Genomic DNA, 26,531 nt, shown 5'->3' with positions numbered 1-26,531 from the left:
TGATCTGTCCCTGCCTGTCACATGGGAGATCCGCCCGCTTTGTTTACACAAGCGGGCGGATCTCCTCACTTGATCCCCGACGATCGGGGAAGAGCAGTGGTGATCACCGCCTCTCCTCCCCTGAATACAGCAGGAGCGAGCCTCCGGCGGCACGCGCACGCCGCCCACAAGGGGAGGAGTCCAGCGATGTAGACCTACGTTGCTGGACGATAACGAACTACTTTGCCGCAGTACCCTCCATGTGAGCGGTGGGCAAGTGGTTAAAGAGAACCTGTCACCCAAACAATCATCACATAGCAGACTTTTTGTTGGAGTTACCCTTTCAGTTTTTGGTAAGGTTTTGATACTCTTCTGACCCCCCCCCCCCTTGCTCATCTGATCTCTGCTGTGTCTTGTTTTGCAGTAAAGTCCCCAGTTTCGTCAAGATGCTGGCCCCTGAAGGCTCCCTGGTATTTCACGAGAAGGCCTGGAATGCCTATCCCTACTGCCGCACAAGTAGGTTTTTAATGTGAAATTTATTTTACCTGAAATGTATGCACATATTTTATTCTTCCATCTAATAATGGTGTCTCTCTTTCTCTTTATTTTCCCTTCTCTTCCTTAAATCTCCTGTGGATCCTCAGTTGTCACAGTGAGTATACAATATGGGGCATTGTAGAGTTTGGATTGTTCTGTTACTCTCCTTAAACTTGGCACACAATCTCTTTGATGCTTTTGAACATTTAGTAGCATGAGGGCCTACTTGATTGATTAACCCCTCAACAACTGCTTAACACATGTGCAGCCGGAAAAAGGCGGGCTTTAACACCCACATGCTGCACATATGTGTCTCTAGGTAGCCAAAGGTTTTCTGCTGAGAGTGCAATCACTGCATACTGGAAAAGACAGCTTTTGGACAACCATAATGATTAGTAGCCAAGGGGACTGGGTCCCAATCATGTGACCACTGTGGAGGGCTGAACGATATTCGATGTTCACATCAATATCGTGCTGTGAGTGTGGGCGATAGTCACATCGCCGGAACATGCGATGGAAGGCAGAGAAGTCGGGACTCACAGTGGTAGAAGAACACAGCCTGACATCCGTCCCACATGTTCAGTCTGCCCTGCAGCTAGTTCTCCTGACTGAGCGGTGCTCCGTGAGCAGCGGCACAGCGAACCAATCACGCGTGCCTGCACACCTGATTGGTTCGCTGTGCCGCTGCTCAGGACGTGATTGGTTCGCTGTGCCAGCGCTCACCGCTCAGACAGGAGAACTAGCTCCAGGGCAGACTGAACATGTCCGGGTGACGGATGTCAAGGCTGTGTTCTTCTACTCACTGTGAGTCCCGACTTCTCTGCCTTCCACCACACTGTCTTCTTAAACTGCTTTGATACCCACCCAGTTCCCTACAGAAACATTAACCCTGGCCTGCCCTGTACGGTACAATCAGAAGAAGACTGCACTTTCCCTACAGTAACATTAACCCTGTATGGTACAATCAGAAGGCTGCACTAATATCGCAATATATATCGTTGGGGGGAAAAAAATATCGCAATGTAATTTTTTTCCAATATCGTGCAGCCCTACCACTGTGACAGGCAATCTCAGTGGTCACATAATCGGCCGATTTTTTTTTTTTTTTTTTTTCTCCCCCCATCCCTTGGCTTTGAGGAAGGGGTTAACTTTGTTTATAGTGCAACTGAACCCAAAAATTTATGTTTTTCTGTGTTCTAACTTCTAAAGATAATGTGCAAAATGTGTTAAATGGAACTAAACACGTGCCCATATATGGTGGCACTGATCCAGTTATATTGGAAAAAAGGTCTTGAACTTACAACCATCAGCGACTCTGAAATTGGGCAAGACCCCTGGCAATGTTTGTTTCATGCTACAAGTAAGTCAAGGAAAAAAATGTAGAGTGTCTATTACCCCATTATTGAACATTGATCCCGAGATATTGGAAATCAAAGAAAATACCTACCATGTTGGAATAGTTTAGACAGGTAGCTAGTAGGGTTGAGCGAACACCTAGATGTCCGTGTTCGACGGGTTCGGCCGAACTTTAAAAAAAAGTCCGGGTCCGTGTCCCGGACTTTTACCGAACTTTTCCCGGACACCGAACCCCATTGAAGTCAATGGGGACCCGAACTTTAAGGCACTAAAATGGCTCTAAAACACCAAAGGAAAGGGCTAGAGTGCTGCAAATGGCAGCAAAACGTAATTAAGAGCATGGCAAGTGCTCTGCAAACAAATGTGGATAGGGAAATAACTTAAAACAACAAAAAAAAAACAGAAAAATAAAACAATGTTCTTCTTCATCTCTGAAGGACGAGGCCCATATGGAGTAGGAGGGAGGTTAAGGTGGTGGTGGATGTGGCGGTGACATAGGCGTGCGCACAGGGTGTGCTGGGTGTGCCTGGGCACACCCTAATCACCTAGGGCACATAGCATTGCCAGTGAGGAGATGGGAAAGATCTCCCTGGGACCTGCTCTGCTCTATTTCTCCTTGCCTACAGGTACATGGCCCCGATACATTACTCTCCCTGCTGGCAAACACATGCATGTGTATTTCAACTTTGGGGTGCACACCTTAATGCAATAGGCTGCGCACACCTATGGGCGGTGTAGGTGGAAGCGGCGGCGGTGGAGGAGGACCAGGGCCGGATTAACAGCATCATGGGCTTGGTGCTGAGGATTTTGAAGGGCCTTAGGGCCGTGCCTTGCCATGCACCCAGAGGAGGAAGGGTGCAGCCATGCATGCCTAATTCAACATGGGATGCTGTCTCTGAAGCCCATAAACACATCCATGCATCGCCAACTGTCCCTCCTTGTCCGGCCTTCACGCTGTGTGGGGAGGTTCTGAGGGTGCTGCCTGGGGAAGCGAGCATAGAAGCCAGACTTCTGTGTTTACAAGTGACAGAAGAGCGGTAACAGTGAATATGGCCAACCCGGGGCCTATATAAAAGGTAGGGGCCTGGAGCTGCAGCTCCAATAGCCCCTACATTAATCTGGCCCTGAGGAGGAGGACGAGGTAGCCAACACTGCTTCTTTTCACAAATTTTAAATGAGGGTACACCCCAAAAGAGTGAGAAAGAGCAAAAATGGAACAATGGGTGGGTAAGGTCGGTATCCATTGCTATTCTGCATAAGGTACGGAAAAGTCCCGTGGGATCCATGCCTGGTTCATTTTAATGAACGTGAGCTTGTCCACATTGTCTCTGGACAGGCGGCTGCGCTTGTCTGTTATAACGCCCCCAGCCGTGCTAAATACCCGTTCAGATAATACACTGGCTGCAGGGCACGCCAGCACCTCCAAGGCGTAAAGGGCAAGCTCAGGCCATGTGCCCAATTTGGAGACCCAGAAGTTGAAGGGGGCAGACCCGTCATTCACTACATGTAGGCGTGTGCACACATACTGCTCCACCATGTTGGTAAAATGCTGCCTCCTGCTAAGACGTTCCATCTGAGCTGCTGGTGCTGCTGTTTGTTGTGGCGTGCTGACAAAGCTTTTCCACATTTCGGCCATGCTAACCCTGCCTTCTGAGGTGCTGGCGGTGCCCTGGTTGCGTTGGCGACCTCCTCCTCCTCCTCCTCTGCCTTGTGCTTCCACTGTGGCCCCGCTGTCAGATGGGAATGCCAGCAGCATGGCGTCTACCAGCGTGCGCTTGTACTCGCGCATCTTGCGATCGCGCTCCAGTGAGTGAATTAAGGACGGTACGTTGTCCTTGTAACGGGGATCCAGCAGCGTGGCCACCCAGTAATCAGCACAAGTTAGAATGTGGGCAACTCGGCGGTCGTTGTGGAGACACTGCAGCATGTAATCGCTCATGTGTGCCAGGCTGCCCAGAGGCAACGAAAGGCTGTCCTCTGTGGGAGGTGTATGGTCCGTGTCCTCTGTATCCCCCCAGCCACGCACCAGTGATGGCCATGAGCTGGCCTGGGTGCCACCCTGCTGTGAACATGGTTCCATCTCCTCCTCCAGCTCCTCCTCCTCCTCATCCTCCTCATCCTCCAGAACTGTGCCCCTGCTGGACAATTGCGTCCCTGGCGTTTGCGTGTGCAGGAACCCACCCTCGGAGCCCCTTGCGAATGACTGCCCTGAAAGCCTTGGAAATGTTACCTCTTCATCCTCCTCCTCCTCCTCATCCTGTGCCACATCCTCTTCCATCATCGCCCGAATTGTTTTTTCAAGGAGGCATAGAAGTGGGATAGTTAAGCTGAGAACGGCGTCATTGCCACTGGCCATGTTGGTGGAGTACTCAAAACAGCGCAACAAGGCACACAGGTCTCGCATGGAGGCCCAGTTAAATTAAATAGCGGAATAGAAAATATGATCCAAAAAAAGTGTATGTATATCACACGTACACAACCACACTAGGCCCCAATTACTATTGTTTGTACCCCTAAAAGGCTAGATGAGGAGTAGGGGGAGTATGGAACAGGCAGCACCCTCAAACCTTCAGAAGTATGAGATGAACCCCAACAACTTGGAAAGGTGGATCTCTCTCACACGTACCGACACAGACTATCCCGCAATTCAATTGATCCTCAAAGGTTTTTATTGAATAGCGGAATAGGAAATATGATCAAAAAAAGTGTATGTATCTCGCACGTACACAACCACACTAGGCCCCAATTACTATTGTTTGTACCCCTAAAAGGCTAGATGAGGAGTAGGGGGGGTATGGAACAGGCAGCACCCTCAAACCTTCAGAAGTATGAGATGAACCCCAACAACTTGGAAAGGTGGATCTCTCTCACACGTACCGACACAGACTATCCCGCAATTCAATTGATCCTCAAAGGTTTTTATTGAATAGCGGAATAGGAAATATGATCAAAAAAAAGTGTATGTATCTCGCACGTACACAACCACACTAGGCCCCAATTACTATTGTTTGTACCCCTAAAAGGCTAGATGAGGAGTAGGGGGGGTATGGAACAGGCAGCACCCTCAAACCTTCAGAAGTATGAGATGAACCCCAACAACTTGGAAAGGTGGATCTCTCTCACACGTACCGACACAGACTATCCCGCAATTCAATTGATCCTCAAAGGTTTTTATTGAATAGCGGAATAGGAAATATGATCAAAAAAAGTGTATGTATCTCGCACGTACACAACCACACTAGGCCCCAATTACTATTGTTTGTACCCCTAAAAGGCTAGATGAGGAGTAGGGGGGGTATGGAACAGGCAGCACCCTCAAACCTTCAGAAGTATGAGATGAACCCCAACAACTTGGAAAGGTGGATCTCTCTCACACGTACCAACACAGACTATCCCCCAATTTAACTGATCCCCAGAGGTTTTTGATTAAATAGCGGAATAGAAAATATGATCCCAAAAAAGTGTATGTATATCACACGTACACAACCACACTAGGCCCCAATTACTATTGTTTGTACCCCTAAAAGGCTAGATGAGGAGTAGGGGGGGTATGGAACAGGCAGCACCCTCAAACCTTCAGAAGTATGAGATGAACCCCAACAACTTGGAAAGGTGGATCTCTCTCACACGTACCGACACAGACTATCCCGCAATTCAATTGATCCTCAAAGGTTTTTATTGAATAGCGGAATAGGAAATATGATCAAAAAAAGTGTATGTATCTCGCACGTACACAACCACACTAGGCCCCAATTACTATTGTTTGTACCCCTAAAAGGCTAGATGAGGAGTAGGGGGGGTATGGAACAGGCAGCACCCTCAAACCTTCAGAAGTATGAGATGAACCCCAACAACTTGGAAAGGTGGATCTCTCTCACACGTACCAACACAGACTATCCCCCAATTTAACTGATCCCCAGAGGTTTTTGATTAAATAGCGGAATAGAAAATATGATCCCAAAAAAGTGTATGTATATCACACGTACACAACCACACTAGGCCCCAATTACTATTGTTTGTACCCCTAAAAGGCTAGATGAGGAGTAGGGGGGGTATGGAACAGGCAGCACCCTCAAACCTTCAGAAGTATGAGATGAACCCCAACAACTTGGAAAGGTGGATCTCTCTCACACGTACCGACACAGACTATCCCGCAATTCAATTGATCCTCAAAGGTTTTTATTGAATAGCGGAATAGGAAATATGATCAAAAAAAGTGTATGTATCTCGCACGTACACAACCACACTAGGCCCCAATTACTATTGTTTGTACCCCTAAAAGGCTAGGAGTAGGGGGAGTATGGAACAGGCAGCACCCTCAAACCTTCAGAAGTATGAGATGAACCCCAACAACTTGGAAAGGTGGATCTCTCTCACACGTACCAACACAGACTATCCCCCAATTTAACTGATCCCCAGAGGTTTTTGATTAAATAGCGGAATAGAAAATATGATCCAAAAAAAGTGTATGTATATCACACGTACACAACCACACTAGGCCCCAATTACTATTGTTTGTACCCCTAAAAGGCTAGGAGTAGGGGGAGTATGGAACAGGCAGCACCCTCAAACCTTCAGAAGTATGAGATGAACCCCAACAACTTGGAAAGGTGGATCTCTCTCACACGTACCAACACAGACTATCCCCCAATTTAACTGATCCCCAAAGGTTTTTGATTAAATAGCGGAATAGAAAATATGATCCCAAAAAAGTGTATGTATATCACACGTACACAACCACACTAGGCCCCAATTACTATTGTTTGTACCCCTAAAAGGCTAGATGAGGAGTAGGGGGAGTATGGAACAGGCAGCACCCTCAAACCTTCAGTATGAGATTGTGTTCACTGTACCCCACAAAGATTGAGTTCACTGCACCCCACAATGATTGTGTTCACTGCACCCCACAAAGATTGTGTTCACTGCACCTCACAAAGATTGTGTTCACTGTACCCCCCAAAGATTGTGTTCACTGCACCCCACAAAGATTCTGTTCACTGTACCCCACAAAGATTGTGTTCACTGCACCCCAAAAAGATTGTGTTCACTGCACCCCAAAAAGGATGTTGTTCACTGCACCCCAAAAAGGATGTTGTTCACTCCACCCCAAAAAGATTGTGTTCACTGCACCCCACAAAGATTGTGTTCACTGCACCCCAAAAAGATTGTGTTCACTGCACCCCAAAAATGATTTTGTTCACTGCACCCCAAAAAGGATTTTGTTCACTGCACCCCAAAAAGGATGTTGTTCACTCCACCCCAAAAAGATTGTTCACTGCACCCCAAAAAGATTGTGTTCACTGCACCCCACAAAGGATTTTGTTCACTGCACCCCAAAAAGATTGTGTTCACTGCACCCCAAAAAGGATGTTGTTCACTGCACCCCAAAAAGGATTTTGTTCACTGCACCCCAAAAAGATTGTGTTCACTGCACCCCACAAAGGATTTTGTTCACTGCACCCCACAAAGATTGTGTTCACTGCACACCAAAAAGGATTGTGTTCACTGCACCCCAAAAAGATTTTGTTCACTGCACCCCAAAAAGATTGTGTTCACTGCAGCCCAAAAAGATTGTGTTCACTGCAGCCCAAAAAGATTGTGTTCACTGCAGCCCAAAAAGATTGTGTTCACTGCAGCCCAAAAAGATTGTGTTCACTGCAGCCCAAAAAGATTGTGTTCACTGCAGCCCAAAAAGATTGTGTTCACTGCAGCCCAAAAAGATTGTGTTCACTGCAGCTCACACACAGAAAAATGGATGTGGATCACTGACACCTGCCTATCTCCAATCCCACACCACACAGCAATATCGATTGTAGTTTGTAGAACACAGTTTCCCTAAAATTCAGCAGACTCTGTCCCTAACAGGATTGAGAAGAGATCGTAGATCAGGATTGAGTGCAGACCCCACCCCCCACACAGCAATATCGATTGTAGTTTGTAGAAGACACTGACCCTATATAATTCAGCAGACTCTATCCCTAAAATGCCTACAACTCGCCCTGCCTAAACACTCCGACCTGTCCCTCAATTCTATCCGGACACAAATGGTTTTTTCCTGCCTATCTTTCCCTAATCAGCAGCCAGCACGTTGATGTGTGCTCTGTCCCTGAATCTAAGCAGCATAATGACGCCGCTGCGGCTGCCTCGAACTTATAAAGACTTGGTCACATGCTTCAGACGGCCAATCACAGCTACTGAGACATTTGCAGGCATGGCTGGGATGGCTTAAGGCACACCAGTTAAACGATTGTTGATTGGCTGTTGAAAGCCCGCCATGAAAAGAGCGCCAAAGCATGCAAAACCCGGAAATAAAACGACCGAACACGGATTTTTACCCGAACATACAGTAAAGTGTCCGTGTCCGTGTTCGGGTACAAAAAATCCAATTATTCGGTACGAACACGAATAATACAGTCCGTGTTCGCTCAACACTAGTAGCTAGCACTAGATTAATGGAAGAATGAATACGCTTACAAAATGATTCCTATTAAAGAAGTTTGCTTGAGTTCAAACAGTCTTTGGTCTATATACAGTGAGGAGAAAAAAGTATTTGATCCCCTGCTGATTTTGTACATTTGCCCACTGACAAAGAAATGATCAGTCTATAATTTTAATTTAATTTATTTTAACAGTGAGAGACAGAATAACAAAAATACCCAGAAAAACGCAATTCAAAAAGTTATAAATTGATTTGCATTTTAATGAGTGAAATAAGTATTTGATTCCCTATTGATCTGTAAGATTTCTGGCTTCCAGGTGTCCTCTATACAAGTAATGAGCTGAGATTAGGAACTCTCTCAATGGGAGTGCTCGTAATCTCAGCTTGTTGTATAAAAGACACCTGTCCACAGAAGCAATCAATCAGATTCCAATCTCTCCACCATGGCCAAGACCAAAGAGCCTTCCAAGTATGTCAGGGACAGAATTGTAGACCTACACAAGGTTGGAATGGGCTACAAGACCATCGACCAAGCAGCCTGGTGAGAGGGTGACAAGAGTTGGTGCTGTTATTTGCAAATGGAAGAAACCCAAAATAACTGTCAATCTCCCTCGGTCTGGGGCTCCATGCAAGATCTCACGTCGTGAAGTTTCAATGATAACAGAGAGGAATCAGCCCAGAACTACACGGGAGGATCTTGTCAAGAATCTCAAGGCAGTTGGGACCACAGTCACCAGGAAAACAATTGGTAACACACTACGCCATGAAGGACTGAAATCCTTCAGGCCCGTCTTAAGTTTGCTGAACGATTCAGAGAACTGGGTGAAAGTGTTGTGGTCAGAAAAGACCAAAATCTAGCTCTTTGGCATCAACTCAACTCGCTGTGTTTGGAGGGGAGGAATGCTGCCTATGACCCCAAGAACACCATCCTCACCATCAAACATGGAAACATTATGCTTTGGGGGTGTTTTTATCCTAACGGGACAGGACAACTTCACCGCATCAAAGGGACAATAGACAGGGTCATGTACCATCAAGTCTTGGGTAAGAACCTCCTTCCCTCAGCCAGGGCATTGAAAATGCGTTGTGGATGGGTATTCCACCATGACCCAAAACACACAGGCAAGACAACAAAGGAGTGGCTCAAGAAGAAGCACATTAAGGTCCTGGAGTGGCCTAGCCAGTCTCCAGACCTTAATCCCATAGAAAATATGTGGAGGGAGCTGAAGGTTCGAGTTACCAAACGTCAGTCTCAAAACCTTAATGACTTGGAGAGGATTTGCAAAGAGGGACAAAATCCCTCCTGAGATGTGTGCAAACCTGGTGGCCAACTACAAGAAACGTCTGACCTCTGAGAGAGTTTTGCCACCAAGTGCACAGGGCTCAATACCTATTTCACTCATTAAAATTCAAATCAATTTATAACTTTTTTGAAATGTATTTTTCTGGATATTTTTGTTATTCTGTCTCTCAAATACTTTGTTCCCTCACTGTAAGAAAATGCATTAGAGGAGGGGAGAGGTGGTAGAAACCCTGCGGGGAGCAGGGATAAGGCAGAGGAGCCTGGTAGGCCCTAGACCAGGGGGTCTCCAAACATTCTAAACAAAGGGCCAGTTTATTGTCCTTTAGACTTTAGGGGGGCCAGACTGGCCATCAGTAGTACACAATGTCTCAGCATCAGTGAGAATAAATGATCCCTCATCACTGGTGACATTGGGAGGAATTGTGCCCCATCACTGGTGACATTGGGAGGAATTGTGCCCCATCACTGGTGTCATTGGCAGGAATTGTGCCCCATCACTGGTGTCATTGGCAGGAATTGTGCCCCATCACTGGTGTCATTGGCAGGAATTGTGCCCCATCACTGGTGTCATTGGCAGGAATTGTGCCCCATCACTGGTGTCATTTGGAGAAATTGTGCCCCATCACTGGTGTCATTTGGAGAAATTGTGCCCCATTGTTGGCGTCATTAGGATGAACTGTGCCCCTTATATTGATGTAATTGGTAGGAATTGTGCCCCAATGTTGGTGTCATTGGGAGAAATTGTGCCCTTCATTGGTGTCAGTAAATGGGGAAAAAGTGTCCCAAGGGCTGCAGCTTGGAGACCACTGCCCTAGACCAGGCCTCGACAAATCCCGGGCGCCAGGTCGCATTTGCGACTAGAATTAGCTACCTGGCGCCTGGGGTGCCCTGCTTGAGCTGTCCTGTCCCTTTTGCGCCCCCCACCTCCTCTTCGAGTTCACGGACTTCCACGCCGTCCAGAAATTTAGTCCCCGGCTTTTCGGCCTTCTTCTGTGAGATGAGAAGCTAGGGGAACTGGCGCCCTCTTGTGGTGGCCGGGAGTAATGCATGTTCTCAATGCCTTTTCTTCTCCTTCCAAAGAGGAGAAGAGAGGGAAGTTTTTTAAGGCTTCATCTCTCTGTCCAGTTACCTTTGCTTAAAGGTAAGTGGACAGGGAGTGTGGTTATTATTATTAATTTATTTTTTAAATGTAAAAAAAATAATAATTTTTTCTTTTTTTTTTAATTATTAATTATAAAAATTTTTTTTCCTCATCGCCGTGCCACAGCCAAAGGCCCCTTTCACACGGGCTGTCTGATCAGGTCCGCCTGTCAGTTTTTCAGGCAGACCTGATCGGACCGTTCAGTCTCCTCTATGGAGCAGTAATCTGCCGCCATCTGACCCTGCCCGCCAAAAACAGACGGATGGTGGTTCTATTTTCTATCCATCCCGTGGATCCGATCAGATGGCATCGGATGGAAAGAGACAGACAGTCGGTTTCCATCCAATTGCGCTATATAGAAGAGTGGGGTTCTAGTCGTATTTATGTGTAAATTTAGTATCAGTTTTATTAAATAAAGCTTGGTTGTTAGTTTAAAAAAAAAAAAAAAACTGGCTCCTAACTTTTTTAGCTGGCTCCTAGATTTCAGGCAAATTTTGTCAAGCCCTGCCCTAGACTATACATGGGAGAAAGATCGTAAAGAGCATTTGTACTTGGAAGAGGGTTGCCTCCACCTCTCGCATGTCTCCTGCCTCCTTTCTTGGAGAAGAAATATGATCTATATGGTTAAGCTCCTAGGGGGGATATACCTTTTTATCATAGGTTTGTAATTATATTTATATTGTGGTGTCTACAAAACGCATATGGTTTTGTATTGTTTTTTTCCTTTGCCTAGTCTGTGAATGTTGCCTGGGTTTTCGATTGTGTTGTAATATTATTCGTTTTTAAAATAAAGAATTTAAACAAACCACCTATCCTTAAAATCCATGGAAGCTGCCATCTTAGGTTTGATCTGCAACTGCCATGATGCTGCAAATGTGATCAGTTATGACACCAGCTGTTTCATGGTTTCTCAGTTTAGTTGAGAGCACAAGCAGATGTGACAGTTGGCATATCTGGCACCATGTGAATGTAATTTTTTTATTTTTTGATTAAAGCATTAAATGGATAGGTTTAGTTATAATGGTTTCTCAAAATAGTTACTTTCAAGGTTTGTCTCTGATGATAACTGTCACCATTGCTAAGGTGCTCAAGTCAGCTCCCAACTGAACTTTGAAGCCCTCAAATGGCTGGTTACATAGTTAAAGCGGAGTTCCAGCCATTTACTCACCTGTCCAACGGTCCAGCGATGCGGCCGCCGGAAGCCTCGATCCTCTCCCTCGGCGCCGGCATCACTGCTGTGTGCACCCGGCTGTTACAGTTTGCGGCTTCACAGCTGGGTACCCACTGCGCATGCGCGAGTCGCGCTGCGCGCCGTGATTGGCCGGCAATCTTCTGGGACCTCTGACGTGTCCCAGAAGATTGCAGGGAGGGAGGGGGAGAGGAGAACTTCCGCTCAGGGCGCCGCGGCGCTCCGAGTGGAAGTGGGAGCGGGTACCTGTCAAAACTAGGTACCCACTCCCCCCCCCCAAAAAAAATGACATGCCAAATGTGGCATGTCAGGGGGTCAGGACTCCCTAAAGCGGAAGTTCCACTTTTGGGTGGAACTCCGCTTTAAAAGTGCAAGGCTATTGTAACTGCTGATTAAAGAGAGGCTTAAATGGCAGTTTCCTCAACTGTAAAGGAGAAGGATGGTTTAGTTCCACTTTGAGGAACTGAACTCTGAGAGATGTCTAAAACAAAGGCAGGCAGAGGGCTCCCTGCAGCTGAAGTTTTCCCTATTACAGACTTGCAATGCCTTGCATTGCACTATGCCTCTTAGGGAGGTGGTTGTAGTTCATCTTTGGCCTACACCTTTCAGTGGAATAATTTGCACACCTCTCAGCACAGGCTTTGTGAAGGACAGACAGTCGAGAGCAACTCCAAAACTGCCGCTCTTGTGGGATGTTCCTGGTCTGCAGAGGTCAGAACCTACCAAAAATGGTCCAGGGAGGGAAAACCTGTGACAAGGTCATGGGCCACTGGGGCTCATTGATGCACGCGGGGAGTGAAGGCTGGCTTGTGGAGTCCAATCCAATAGAAGAGCTACTGTAGCTCAGATAACTGAAAAAGTTAAGGCTGGGTCTGATAGGTGTCAGAACACAGTGCATTGCAGTTTATGCTTGGAGCTGCGTAGCCGTAGACCAGTCAGGGTGCCCATGGTGACCCATGTCCACAGCCAAAGCCTCCCTAAGTGGGCATGTGAGCATCAGAACTGGATAACAGAGCAATGGAAGAAGGTGGTCTGATGAAACACGTTTTCTTTTGCATCATGTGGATGGCCAGGTGTGAGTGCGTTGCTTACCTGGGAAGGAGATGGTACCAGGATGCTGTATGGTAACAAGGCAAGCCGGGGAAGCAGTGTGACTTAAAGTGATCTTAAAGGCACAGAGTTGGCTCTGGTTTTGCACAGAGGAGCCCAGATCCTTTTCTCTGGTCCCTCACTGGTGCTCCTGGCCCCTCACTCTTGTCAAGTTCCCCCACTGCATGCAGCTTGCAATAAGGGCACCTGAGCAGGCGCCATTCTGAGCCGCTGCTCTGCATGTCCATTCAGATACAGATCTGTATCTCTCTCCTCATTAGCTGTCTGGCTGTGATTGAACTGCTGTCTCAGCCAATGAGGAGGGAGAGTCCCCGGAGAGTCGATGCTCTTGTGCACATCGCTGCATCAAGTGGGAGCTCAGGTAACTATTAGGGGTTTTGGGTGGGGGGGTTTGGAGGGCGACTGCTGCACTCAGATGGTTTCTATGCATGAAGGTAAAAAAAACGTCACCCTTTACAACCACTTTAAAGGATGTGCTACTGATGGCTTGTTGCCAGATACCACAGCATACCTTCAGAGGTCTAGTGGAGTCCATACCTTGATGGGTCAGGGCTGTTTTGGCAGCAAAGGGGGGCCTACTCCATATTGGGTGGATGGTCATAATGTGTGTGTGGCTGATAAAGTGTGTATAGTTGTACTTTGAGATGTTTTAGACATCACTAGCTGAACTCTTTTTCCTTCTTGGCGATTCATTAGAATCTGGGTTCCTCCTGAGGTTGCTAGGGGTTCCTTGAGCAATGAGCAATTTCTTCCTCTCCGATAAGTTTCCAATGACACCATTGTTCCTTTTAGCTATCTGTAAGGAGGAAATTCTTCCCAATGATGACCAGAGTAAGGAGAATTCTTTCCACTGACTGTCACACTAATGTGTCATGAGTTGTAGATTTTCAATTTTTAGCAGGGGTTCCCTGAGACCAGAAATTTTATTTCAAGGTTCCTCTGTGTCAAAGTTTTAGAAAGGCTGCACTAGATATTGGAGACAGAATCACGATGAAGGTCCCGAGTCACGACATCTGCAGTGTTGTCTTCCTCCTCTGTCCAGGGTTCCTTTCCTCTCCCCAGAGCTAGAGCTACCACACCCTGCAGACTTGCTGGAAAGCCGAAGCTTAACATTGCCATTAAAAAGTTTGCATAACAGTAAACTAGTGTGGCTGCATTCCGGTTCCTGGCCGCACATAAACAGGCTTTCACTTTCACTTCCTCATTTTTTTATTGAATAGATGGTGAAAGACAAGTGTCTACAGGCCCTTTTCAGCAACTGCTGCTACATGTTCAGCTTGTCAGTAAGGCTGATGACACGGGTGATTCTGACAAATTGCCAGCAGCGAATTCGCTAAAAAGGCTGCCTGCTAGTCCCTATGGATCTGCTCCCTGTTTAGCCGCATGCATTGAGATGTCACTCTGTCGCTGCCCTATCTCGATCGCTAGATATAGGAGCAGCGTCTCGCCTCCGCTACAAAAGGAACAAATTTCATAAGGTCAAAACTGGGTCTCTTAGCCGCCCTGCTGCTGCTGATTTTCACAAGTTGTCAGCTGCAGGTTTGCTAATTGCAGGGTCACCCATGTCTCATTGCCTTGCCATCCTAGGCTATGGGGCTTTGTGTTTCCATTGATGCACACAGTGTAGGGAGGCATAACTTTAGTCCCTGCATGCAAGAGTAGCTCCATAGGATGCTGTAAGACAGAGGTGTCAAACTGGCAGCCCTCCAGATGTTGCAGAACCTCAAGTCCCATCATGCCTCTGCCTATGGGAGTCATACTTGTAACTGCAAAGCCTCATGGGACTTGTAGTTCCGCAACAGATGGAGGGCCACCAGTTTGACACCTGCGCTGTAAGAGAAAGGAGCCACCCTGAAACAGGAACCCTGGGTCAGTGATTATGGCACCATCGTAAACTGGAGCAGAGGCTAGGATTTAAAGATAAAGAAGCTGCATACTCAGTAAGTGATTACAACAGAAGTGTAGCTAAAATTACAAACATAAAAATCAGCACAAGGTACCTACTTTACAGTAAAATGAAACCATGTCCTTCGATCTCTCTACATGGATGAGATGGTTCCTGTTTTAAGGATTACGACCCTTACAAACCTCACTCCCCCTGTTCTGCCGAAAACTCCAAATTGCAGAGATCTCTGACGATACTTCCAGTGACTATATACACCAGGAATAATTGGAGATTTCCACCACTTGGGGTTTTCACAGAACACCGGCAGCCTTTACACTCCAGTAGATGCTATAATTAGTGGAGATTGTTAGTCCGCCTGCTAGTTGTCGCTGCTTAGGAGGCGGCCATATTTTTGGTTACTAGCAGGCAGACTAACAATCTGAATTATAGCATCTACCGGAGTGTTAAGGCTGCCGGGGTTCTGTGAAAACACCAAGTGGTCGAAATCTCTAATTACTCCTGGTGTACACTCACCAGAACTAATGTCGTTGGAGATCTCTGCAAGTTGGCGTTTTCGACAGAGCACCCCCCTTGAAAGATCCATCCAGGGCTTCATCCTCCCATTCATCCTTTATCCTGTTTATAAAGACCACCTGTTGAGCTGTCCAACACTCCCTGGGGTCCCCCCTCTCCGTTTTTTATTTTTCCCCAAGGACCCTACTATAGCTATTAGCAAGCAATTTCTTGGACCCTCATATCTGTCCCTCCCTCACGCCTTTGCCAACTAGTTTATTATTCTGTCTCCCCACTTACTGCAAGATAGGCCTGGGTTCTTCTTACAGTTGGGCGTCAGCTCACCTTGGAAGTTCATTCATGTTAGTTTTTTTTCTGACTTTTGTTTACTATGTAGCACTGCCCCCTAGGGAGCTGCTGAGATTGGATTCCCCTGGGTTACCCATAGCAACAGTCTGTAAAACTTATCACTTGGCTCAGACAATGAACAGTCCAGGGGATTTGTTTTTGTGTTTTATTTTAGAACTTGGATGGGAGAAGGGATGAGTGGGATACTCCAATTTGAACTATGCACAATTTCTGAGGACAACTGACTGTAGTGTGTGCGGCAAGGCCGCTGCTTCACCTTGCTACTGAAGTGAAGTAAAAGATATGTTCCTAAATGAATTCCTCTTCAGGGTCCTAACCTGGCCCCCCTTTTCTCACTTCCAGTGCATGCTAGCCCTTGTCCACTGACTCTCCACTGGAGTGGACCCCTTCCTGGGCAGACCCATGGCAAGCTTCCCGGTACTCACGGACACTGTTTTTCCCTGGGTTTCTCTGCCTTCAGCTCCACTCGTCAGTATCCTGGACCTCCTGGCTCAGCATCGCACACTTGGACCACTAGGCTGACCGTCTGTGACCACCTTCCTGGCTGACAGGAGGAGAGACAGCCATCACCCTCCTCCTGGGACCTGGTTTCCCACCCAAAGACACCCTGTCACATGTGCCCCCGGCTTTTATGACCTATCCCAGAATGCACCACTCTTGTGCCAACCGACTGGGACAGCCACAAAAGCATGTGTGTCACTGTCTGGGTTTCCTCCACTGTCCAAGAGGCTCTCTCATTGGAAACAGTGAGGACACTCCCTCAGCCCAGATGAATCACACCCTGGACACATGCAACAGGCAGAACTAACAATCAGGCTCCCCTGATAAGCAGATGGAGCTGCTAAACTTTTACCAACCTAGCACCTACCTAGGAGGGTGCTACATCTATAACCAAAGGATTATTCTGACTTAATATTACCTTCCTTATACTGCCTTCTCTGCAGTGTAATTGTATACTGTTGGAAGTGTCCTGTCGGATGATTTCTGTATTGTTCTTTTGGTTTTACTCAATAAAATCTTTATGGAAGAAAAAAATTAGATCGCAGTAAAGCTGGCCATACATGGATGGAAAATCGTGTGCTTCAGCAGCTACCAGCCGAATTTCAATCCCTGTATGGGCACTGTGGTTGTACAGAATTCGATTTACCGATCAACTTGTGTACAACTGCCCTCTTTGATTTTCTCTGCTCGATCAGCGTCATGGGCTACAGTATGCAGCACTAATCAGTGTATTCTGATGGCGGAGAAGTCTCCACAATCCAGGGTGTCATATGGAGGAGGGAAAATGCTGGCTGTCAGGGAGAGTGAGGGTTAGGGTAAGTAATGGTGCAAGGGTAGTTTCCAAATTTCACTAAAGTTCAGCTTTAAAAAAATCATAAGGTGTATTTTTGAATGCAGCTAGTATAAGTGCCTGAATCTTTTCCAATACAAGCCTAATGTCACCCCCTGCACAGCAGCACTGGGAGAGGGATTTCCAGGAGCGGCCTGTGCAGCGGCTGCATTGGAGTTCCAGGAGCTGCCTGTGCAGCGGCTGCATTGGAGGTCCAGGAGCGGCCTGTGCAGCGGCTGCATTGGAGGTCCAGGAGCGGCCTGTGCAGCGGCTGCATTGGAGGTCCAGGAGCGGCCTGTGCAGCGGCTGCATTGGAGTTCCAGGAGCGGCCTGTGCAGCGGCTGCATTGGAGTTCCAGGAGCGGCCTGTGCAGCGGCTGCATTGGAGTTCCAGGAGCGGCCTGTGCAGCGGCTGCATTGGAGTTCCAGGAGCGGCCTGTACTGTCTCACAAGGGTGCCTTGATAACTGGCCGAAGTTTAGCTATTTTATATAGGGGTTTTTTTCCAATTTTTTTTTTTTTTTTTTTTTTTTTTTCTGCTTGTTTCACTGCTTCCAACATTTTTTGTTTTTTTGTTTTTTTTTTTTTTATTCAGAATGAATACATGAAAGACGATTTCTTCATTAAGATCGAGACGTGGCATAAACCGGGTTTCGGAACCGTGGAAAATGTAAGATACTTGACTAGATCTTTGCTGCTTTCACACAGGGTGCCTGTCCGTCCGTTCCCCCCCCCCCCCCCCCCCCCACTTTCAGTTTGTTGGTGGTCCATTATTATATATTGGTGATATACACCCACCAGCCACTTTATTAAGTACACCTTTTCAATTGCTTGGTAACACAAATTGCTAATCAGCCAATCGCAAGACGAATGTTCAGACTGGTTAAAGATTATTGAAAGGCAACCGTCCGTAACTCAAATACCCACTCGTTAAATGCAAGGTATGCAGAATACCATTTCTGAACACACTACACATTGAACCTTGAAGAAGATGGATTACAACAGCAGAAGACCACATCGGGAGCAACTCCTGATAGCTAAGAACAGGAAACTGAGGCTACAATTCGCACAGGATCACCAAAATTGGACAATAGAAGATTGGAAAAACGTTGCCTGGTCTGATGAGTCTCCATTTCAGCTACGACATTCAGATGGTTGGGTCAGAATTTGCGGTAAACAACATGAAAGCATGGATCCATCCTGCCTTGTATCACCGGTTCAGGCTGGTGGTGGTGGTGTTATGGTGTGGGGGATATTTTCTTGGCACACTTTGGGCCTCTTCGTATCAATTGAGCATGGTTTACATGCCACGGCCTATCTGAGTATTGTTGCTGACCATGTCCATCCCTTTGACTACAGTGTCCCCATCTTCTGATGGCTCCTTCCAGCAGGATAATGCACCATGTCACAAAGCTCCAATCATCTCACCTCTGGTTTCTTCACCATGACAATGAGGTCACTGTCCTCCAATGGCCTCCACACTCACCACATCTCATCCAATAGAGAACCTTTGGGATGTAGGGGAACTGGAGATTGGCATCATGGATGTGCAGCCGACAAATCTGCAGGAACTGTGTGATGTTATCATGTCGCTATGGAGCAAAATCTCTGAGGAATGTTTCCAACACCTTGTAGAATCTATGCCACGAAGAATGAAGTCAAAAGGGAGTCCAACCCGGTACTAGCAAGGTGTACCTAATAAAGTGGCCAGTGGGTGTATGAATACTGCTGAATGTGGAACAATGCATATGTGATTCTGCACCACTGAGCGCACAGGAAAAGGGGAAACAACTATACCGATCCCAAAAAGAAAACTTTACCCCTAAAAGCAATCCTCTGCACCACTAAAGAGTCATGAACAGTATAAAAAATATAGTAATACTTTAACCACCTGCCGACCGTTTACAGTGTGTGTATATGTATGTATGTGTGCATGCCCTCTGCCCACCCATGTGATTGTACACAGCACAAGTTTAGCAGCAGATGTCAGCCAATGATTTTGGCTAAAACCTGCTGATCAGTGTGTGTATATGTATATATGTGTGTGTGTGTATGTATGTATGTATATATATATATATATATATATATATATATATATATATATATATATATATATATATATATATATAATATACACTTGTGTACATAGAAACCACAATCTGTTATAGTTAGGCACACAGGTAACCCCTTGATTGCCGTGGATGGCGACCCCCCCCCCTTGCCAGCCAGTGCCGTGGATGGTGACCCCTTCCCAGCCAGTGTCATTAGTACAGTATTATCACTGTAAAATAAGCAAATCCTGTGAGCAGCTATGTGATGATGGTTTTTAAATGCTGCAGGCACTGATCACTTCCCTTTAGGTGGGTGCTAATAATCAAATTTTGTTGAAGTGCTGCGCATGTAATTATAAGTGCTGAAAAATCAATATATTTATATGAAATTATTGTAATCCGTTACTAGTGATGTGAAAATAAACTTCAATACTATAAATAGTGTATAATTTATTATGACATGAACCATATATGTGCAATAAAGCCAATATATTGTATATTATATTATTATAGTATATTGTAATTATATTGGCTTTATTGCACATATATGGTTCATGTCATAATAATTATACACTATTTATAGTATTGAAGTTTATTTTCACATCACTAGTAACGGATTACAGTATTGCCACTATATTAGTGTCACTAGCGACATCCATGTCAGTGACCCTCCCAGCCAATGTCTGTTAAGGCCAAATTGGCCGCCACCCGATCACAGCTACGCTATACGTTGCTGATCACCTCCATTACAGTATAGCACCTATAGCTGCTGTACTAAAGTGACTGCATGTGTATCACCTCTCCGGCCGCTTTATCTGGAGACTGCTGGATGGGAACTGAGATCTATGACTCTTCCTACTTCTTGGTTATCTGTTGGGTCCCATTCAGATTATCCCGGTGGTATAACCTGTGTCTTATTCCAGGTACATGGATTGGATGCGGAGACCTGGAAGGAGGTGGAGGTTGTAAATATTGATATCGCAGATCGCTCTGACATCTCAGAAGATGTAAGTACGGGGATTTGCTCAAGGTGGTGACTAAAAGATTTAAATGTTTGATGTGACCTTGTACCTTTTTTTTTTTTTTTTTTTTTTTTTTTTTAGGATTATAAGCCAGAAGAGGACCCTGCCACATACAGATCGGAGAAGACGGGGAGAGGGCCATTAACAAAGGATTGGATGGTAATGTTTATTCTTCCGTTGGAAGCATTTATCTCTTCAACCCTTTTACTGTCACTGCCGAAAATACTACTGCCGTTGCTATGGGGGGAGGAACATACTACTGCCGTGGCTATGGGGGAAGGAACATACTACTGCCGTGGCTATGGGGGGAGGAACATACTACTGCCGTTGCTATGGGGGGAGGAACATACTACTGCCGTGGCTATGGGGGGAGGAACATACTACTGCCGTTGCTATGGGGGGAGGAACATACTACTGCCGTGGCTATGGGGGGAGGAACATACTACTGCCGTGGCTATGGGGGGAGGAACATACTACTGCCGTGGCTATGGGGGGAGGAACATACTACTGCCGTGGATATGGGGGGAGGAACATACTACTGCCGTGGCTATGGGGGGAGGAACATACTACTGCCGTGGCTATGGGGGGAGGAACATACTACTGCCGTGGCTATGGGGGGAGGAACATACTACTGCCGTGGCTATGGGGGGAGGAACATACTACTGCCGTGGCTATGGGGGGAGGAACATACTACTGCCGTGGCTATGGGGGGAGGAACATACTACTGCCGTGGCTATGGGGGGAGGAACATACTACTGCCGTGGCTATGGGGGGAGGAACATACTACTGCCGTGGCTATGGGGGGAGGAACATACTACTGCCGTGGCTATGGGGGGAGGAACATACTACTGCCGTGGCTATGGGGGAAGGAACATACTACTGCCGTGGCTATGGGGGGAGGAACATACTACTGCCGTGGCTATGGGGGGAGGAACATACTACTGCCGTGGCTATGGGGGGAGGAACATACTGCCGTGGCTATGGGGCGAGGAACATACTACTTCCGTGGCTATGGGGCGAGGAACATACTACTGCCGTGGCTATGGGGCGAGGAACATACTACTGCCGTGGCTATGGGGGGGGTGGACGGTATACACACTCCCAGATACTGGAGCAGTTTGTGTAAATCCAACAATTTGACTATCAGGCAGAAGTTTCTACACCCCCCGGTAACCATTGGTTAGGATTGGATGGTAATGTTTATTCTTCCGTTGGAAGCATTTATCTCTCCAACCCTTTTACTGTCACTGCCGAAAATACTACTGCGGTAGCTATGGGAGAGCGGGGCGGGGGGGGGGGGGGTTACACACTCCCAGAAACTGCAGCAGTTTGTGTGTCCAAAATCCAACAATTTGACTATCAGACGGAAGTTTCTACACACCCCGGTAACTATTGTCCTTCCCGTGAGCCCCCCCAGGTTTCACTTCCTCCATCAGCGGATCAGCATGGCAGGCCCCTTCATGTAGAGGGGAGAGAGATCAGTGAACATCCATTCCCTGATGTCCACTTTTTGTTACTGACTCAGACGCGACATATAAACCATCACTTCCAAATCCTGGTGTCACTTCTACCCGCCAGTATGTGATCTGAATTAGAAAACCTGTCCCAAAAAAAAAAAAAAATACATCACATAGGGAACTTTTGGCCAGCGATAATAATGAGAAAATAGGGAAAATAATTACGTAAAAAAAAAAAAAACTGAGAAATGAGTAAAAAAAAGTCTAAAAATAATTGTTTCCCACAAGCAATTAAAGTGGAGCTCTTCCTAAAAGGGGAAGTTTCACTTTAAGCAAACCCACCCACAGTTGAAATGCCAGCGCCGGGAAGAGAAGAGAGAAGCAACAGTTAAGATCACATCGCTGGATCTTTTTGTACATTTTTTGTCGCTGCTGACTTTTAATAAAACCGAAACGACTGGAGCTCCTCTTTAAGATCCCCCCCAAAATATTTTTTGGGCCCCATATACACGAATGTACAAATATAAATGCACATGTTGGAGGCACGTAAGCAGGGAAACCTCTATTGGTCTACACATGTTGCATATCACCGTGCACCCCAGGGTGAGAGCAATAATTTTGGGGGCCATTATTCACGTTGAACGCTAAAATGATGACCTGTGGGGGCTTTTTGAATGTTTCCTATCGCGAATATAGGGTACTCATCGGTTCAGATTTGACAGGTTGGGTTTCCTATTACTTGGCTCAACTTCTTTTGTTATAATTTTCAAAAATATTGGTTAATTGTATTGCATTTGTGTGCTCTAAAATTGAGTTTTTTTTTTTTTCTTATACTTTTTTTTTTTTAAAACCGTTGCACTAATATCGTGTGGCATAAAAAATTGTAGCAGCCTCTATTATATACTCTAGGCCTAGGGCAAGGATCTCCAAACTACGGCCCTCCAGCTGTTGTGGAACGACACATCCCACGAGGCATTTAAAACTCTTGACATTCACAGTCATGACTAGACATGATGGGAATTGTAGTTCCTGAACAACTGGAGGGCCATAGTTTAGAGACCCCTGCTCTAGGGTGTCTGATTTTAGAATTGATATAATGTTCGGGGTAATCTTAAAGCTTAACGTGATTTTTTTTTTTTTTTTTTTTTTTTTTTTTTTTTTTTTTTGAGGGCTAAACCCTTTACCTACTGATTGTGGGGGGAGGGGGGGTTAACATGTCTGCATGACTGTCGTGTTTTTTTTTTTTTTTTTTATAATTTAATATAACTATATGTTTGTATTGGGTTGCAGAACGAGATCCTTAATAACCCCTCTTGCCCTCACATGTGTGCCTACAAACTAGTGACTGTCAAATTCCGATGGTGGGGCCTTCAGGGTAGAATGGAGAAGTTTATTCACAAGGTAAGTTCACACAGCCACTAAAGAACCAGAACATTCCATGTCATTCATTGCTTTTCTGCAAAGTAGCTAAACTTCCTTAAAGTGGAAGAGAAGCCTAATACGAACTATTCTTTAAAAAAAAAAAAAATTCCCCCCTGTACATGGCATGCCTTTACTTCTGCATCCCACAATGCACTGCACACAACTTTTTTTTCTAGGTTTCTGATTTGGCTGCAGTGCTTTATGGGATGCATAGGGTGGGGAGCAGAGCCTAGTTTTCTGCCTGAAGCAAAGTCGGTATGGGCAGGCTGCTTTCCTCTCGTTCGATGCCCCATGCCTGTTTGTAGCATATATGACCGGTTCTCTTACACAGCTCTTTAATTGTATCATTCCTGAGATAAGGATGTGGCAACATGCTTGTGCTTTACACATAAGTTGCTCAGTTTAGCATGCATGTAGAATAAAGGTGGTTTTGGAACTTTAAATGAGACCCAAGCCGTGTTAACTAAACCCCTGTTTTTATTATACTTTTTTCCTTATTTCCAGTTTAGCATGCAGGTTTTTAGGTCCTGTACTGTGAAAGCTGTGCCCAAAAAACAAGCAAAGGACTGGTCCCCAGTACTGCCTTAGGGCTCCCTAGAGTTGATCAATATGCAATGGACTGGTCACCAGTACTGCCTTAGGGCTCCCTAGAGTTGATCAATATGCAATGGACTGGTCACCAGTACTGCCTTAGGGCTCCCTGCAGTTGATGGTAATACAAAGGACTGGTCCCCAGTACTGCCTCAGGGCTCCCTGCAGTTGATGGTAATACAAAGGACTGGTCCCCAGTACTGCCTTAGGGCTCCCTGCAGTTGATGGTAATACAAAGGACTCGTCACCAGTACTGCCTTAGGGCTCCCTGCAGTTGATGGTAATACAAAGGACTGGTCACCAGTACTACCTCAGGGCTCCCTGCAGTTGATCAATATGCAATGGACTGGTCACCAGTACTGCCTTAGGGCTCCCTGCAGTTGATGGTTATACAAAGGACTGGTCACCAGTACTGCCTTAGGGCTCCCTGCAGTTGATGGTTATACAAAGGACTGGTCCCCAGTACTGCCTTAGGGCTCCCTGCAGTTGATGGTTATACAAAGGACTCGTCACCAGTACTGCCTTAGGGCTCCCTGCAGTTGATGGTTATACAAAGGACTGGTCCCCAGTACTGCCTTAGGGCTCCCTGCAGTTGATGGTTATACAAAGGACTGGTCCCCATTACTGCCTTAGGGCTCCCTGCAGTTGATGGTTATACAAAGGACTGGTCACCAGTACTGCCTTAGGGCTCCCTGCAGTTGATGGTTATACAAAGGACTGGTCCCCAGTACTGCCTTAGGGCTCCCTGCAGTTGATGGTTATACAAAGGACTGGTCCCCAGTACTGCCTTAGGGCTCCCTGCAGTTGATCAATATGCAATGGACTGGTCCCCAGTACTGCCTTAGGGCTCCCTGCAGTTGATCAATATGCAATGGACTGGTCCCCAGTACTGCCTTAGGGCTCCCTGCAGTTGATGGTTATACAAAGGACTGGTCCCCAGTACTGCCTTAGGGCTCCCTGCAGTTGATGGTTATACAAAGGACTGGTCCCCATTACTGCCTTAGGGCTCCCTGCAGTTGATGGTTATACAAAGGACTGGTCACCAGTACTGCCTTAGGGCTCCCTGCAGTTGATGGTTATACAAAGGACTGGTCCCCAGTACTGCCTTAGGGCTCCCTGCAGTTGATGGTTATACAAAGGACTGGTCCCCAGTACTGCCTTAGGGCTCCCTGCAGTTGATCAATATGCAATGGACTGGTCCCCAGTACTGCCTTAGGGCTCCCTGCAGTTGATCAATATGCAATGGACTGGTCCCCAGTACTGCCTCAGGGCTCCCTGCAGTTGATGGTAATACAAAGGACTGGTCCCCAGTACTGCCTTAGGGCTCCCTGCAGTTGATGGTAATACAAAGGACTCGTCACCAGTACTGCCTTAGGGCTCCCTGCAGTTGATGGTAATACAAAGGACTGGTCACCAGTACTACCTCAGGGCTCCCTGCAGTTGATCAATATGCAATGGACTGGTCACCAGTACTGCCTTAGGGCTCCCTGCAGTTGATGGTTATACAAAGGACTGGTCACCAGTACTGCCTTAGGGCTCCCTGCAGTTGATGGTTATACAAAGGACTGGTCCCCAGTACTGCCTTAGGGCTCCCTGCAGTTGATGGTTATACAAAGGACTCGTCACCAGTACTGCCTTAGGGCTCCCTGCAGTTGATGGTTATACAAAGGACTGGTCCCCAGTACTGCCTTAGGGCTCCCTGCAGTTGATGGTTATACAAAGGACTGGTCCCCATTACTGCCTTAGGGCTCCCTGCAGTTGATGGTTATACAAAGGACTGGTCACCAGTACTGCCTTAGGGCTCCCTGCAGTTGATGGTTATACAAAGGACTGGTCCCCAGTACTGCCTTAGGGCTCCCTGCAGTTGATGGTTATACAAAGGACTGGTCCCCAGTACTGCCTTAGGGCTCCCTGCAGTTGATCAATATGCAATGGACTGGTCCCCAGTACTGCCTTAGGGCTCCCTGCAGTTGATCAATATGCAATGGACTGGTCCCCAGTACTGCCTTAGGGCTCCCTGCAGTTGATGGTTATACAAAGGACTGGTCCCCAGTACTGCCTTAGGGCTCCCTGCAGTTGATGGTTATACAAAGGACTGGTCCCCATTACTGCCTTAGGGCTCCCTGCAGTTGATGGTTATACAAAGGACTGGTCACCAGTACTGCCTTAGGGCTCCCTGCAGTTGATGGTTATACAAAGGACTGGTCCCCAGTACTGCCTTAGGGCTCCCTGCAGTTGATGGTTATACAAAGGACTGGTCCCCAGTACTGCCTTAGGGCTCCCTGCAGTTGATCAATATGCAATGGACTGGTCCCCAGTACTGCCTTAGGGCTCCCTGCAGTTGATCAATATGCAATGGACTGGTCCCCAGTACTGCCTTAGGGCTCCCTGCAGTTGATGGTTATACAAAGGACTCGTCACCAGTACTGCCTTAGTGCTCCCTGCAGTTGATGGTTATACAAAGGACTGGTCAGTACTGCCTTAGGGCTCCCTGCAGTTGATGGTTATACAAAGGACTGGTCCCCAGTACTGCCTTAGGGCTCCCTGCAGTTGATGGTTATACAAAGGACTGGTCAGTACTGCCTTAGGGCTCCCTGCAGTTGATGGTTATACAAAGGACTGGTCAGTACTGCCTTAGGGCTCCCTGCAGTTGATGGTTATACAAAGGACTGGTCAGTACTGCCTTAGGGCTCCCTGCAGTTGATGGTTATACAAAGGACTGGTCACCAGTACTGCCTTAGGGCTCCCTGCAGTTGATGGTTATACAAAGGACTGGTCCCCAGTACTGCCTTAGGGCTCCCTGCAGTTGATGGTTATACAAAGGACTGGTCAGTACTGC

At 46.8% G+C, this 26,531-nt stretch overlaps 1 protein-coding gene across 1 annotated transcript in view; it reads left to right on the top strand.

Annotated features, from left to right (window-relative positions):
* Positions 1–26,531, top strand: part of LOC309558175 (phosphatidylinositol transfer protein beta isoform-like) — a 35,732-nt gene that overhangs the window by 8,491 nt on the left and 710 nt on the right. The window contains exons 4-9 of the mRNA XM_082261188.1: positions 404–495; positions 624–631; positions 17,745–17,819; positions 20,124–20,207; positions 20,304–20,381; positions 22,970–23,080. Coding sequence (XP_082117314.1) covers positions 404–495; positions 624–631; positions 17,745–17,819; positions 20,124–20,207; positions 20,304–20,381; positions 22,970–23,080 — 448 coding nt within the window. The remainder of the gene's footprint in view (positions 1–403; positions 496–623; positions 632–17,744; positions 17,820–20,123; positions 20,208–20,303; positions 20,382–22,969; positions 23,081–26,531) is intronic.

Source organism: Pelophylax lessonae, assembly GCF_965119305.1.
Source record: "Pelophylax lessonae genome assembly, chromosome: 6".
Lineage (NCBI taxonomy): Eukaryota > Metazoa > Chordata > Amphibia > Anura > Ranidae > Pelophylax > Pelophylax lessonae.
The sequence above is the reverse complement of the archived record's forward strand: the minus strand, read 5'-3'. Positions and strand labels throughout refer to the sequence as shown.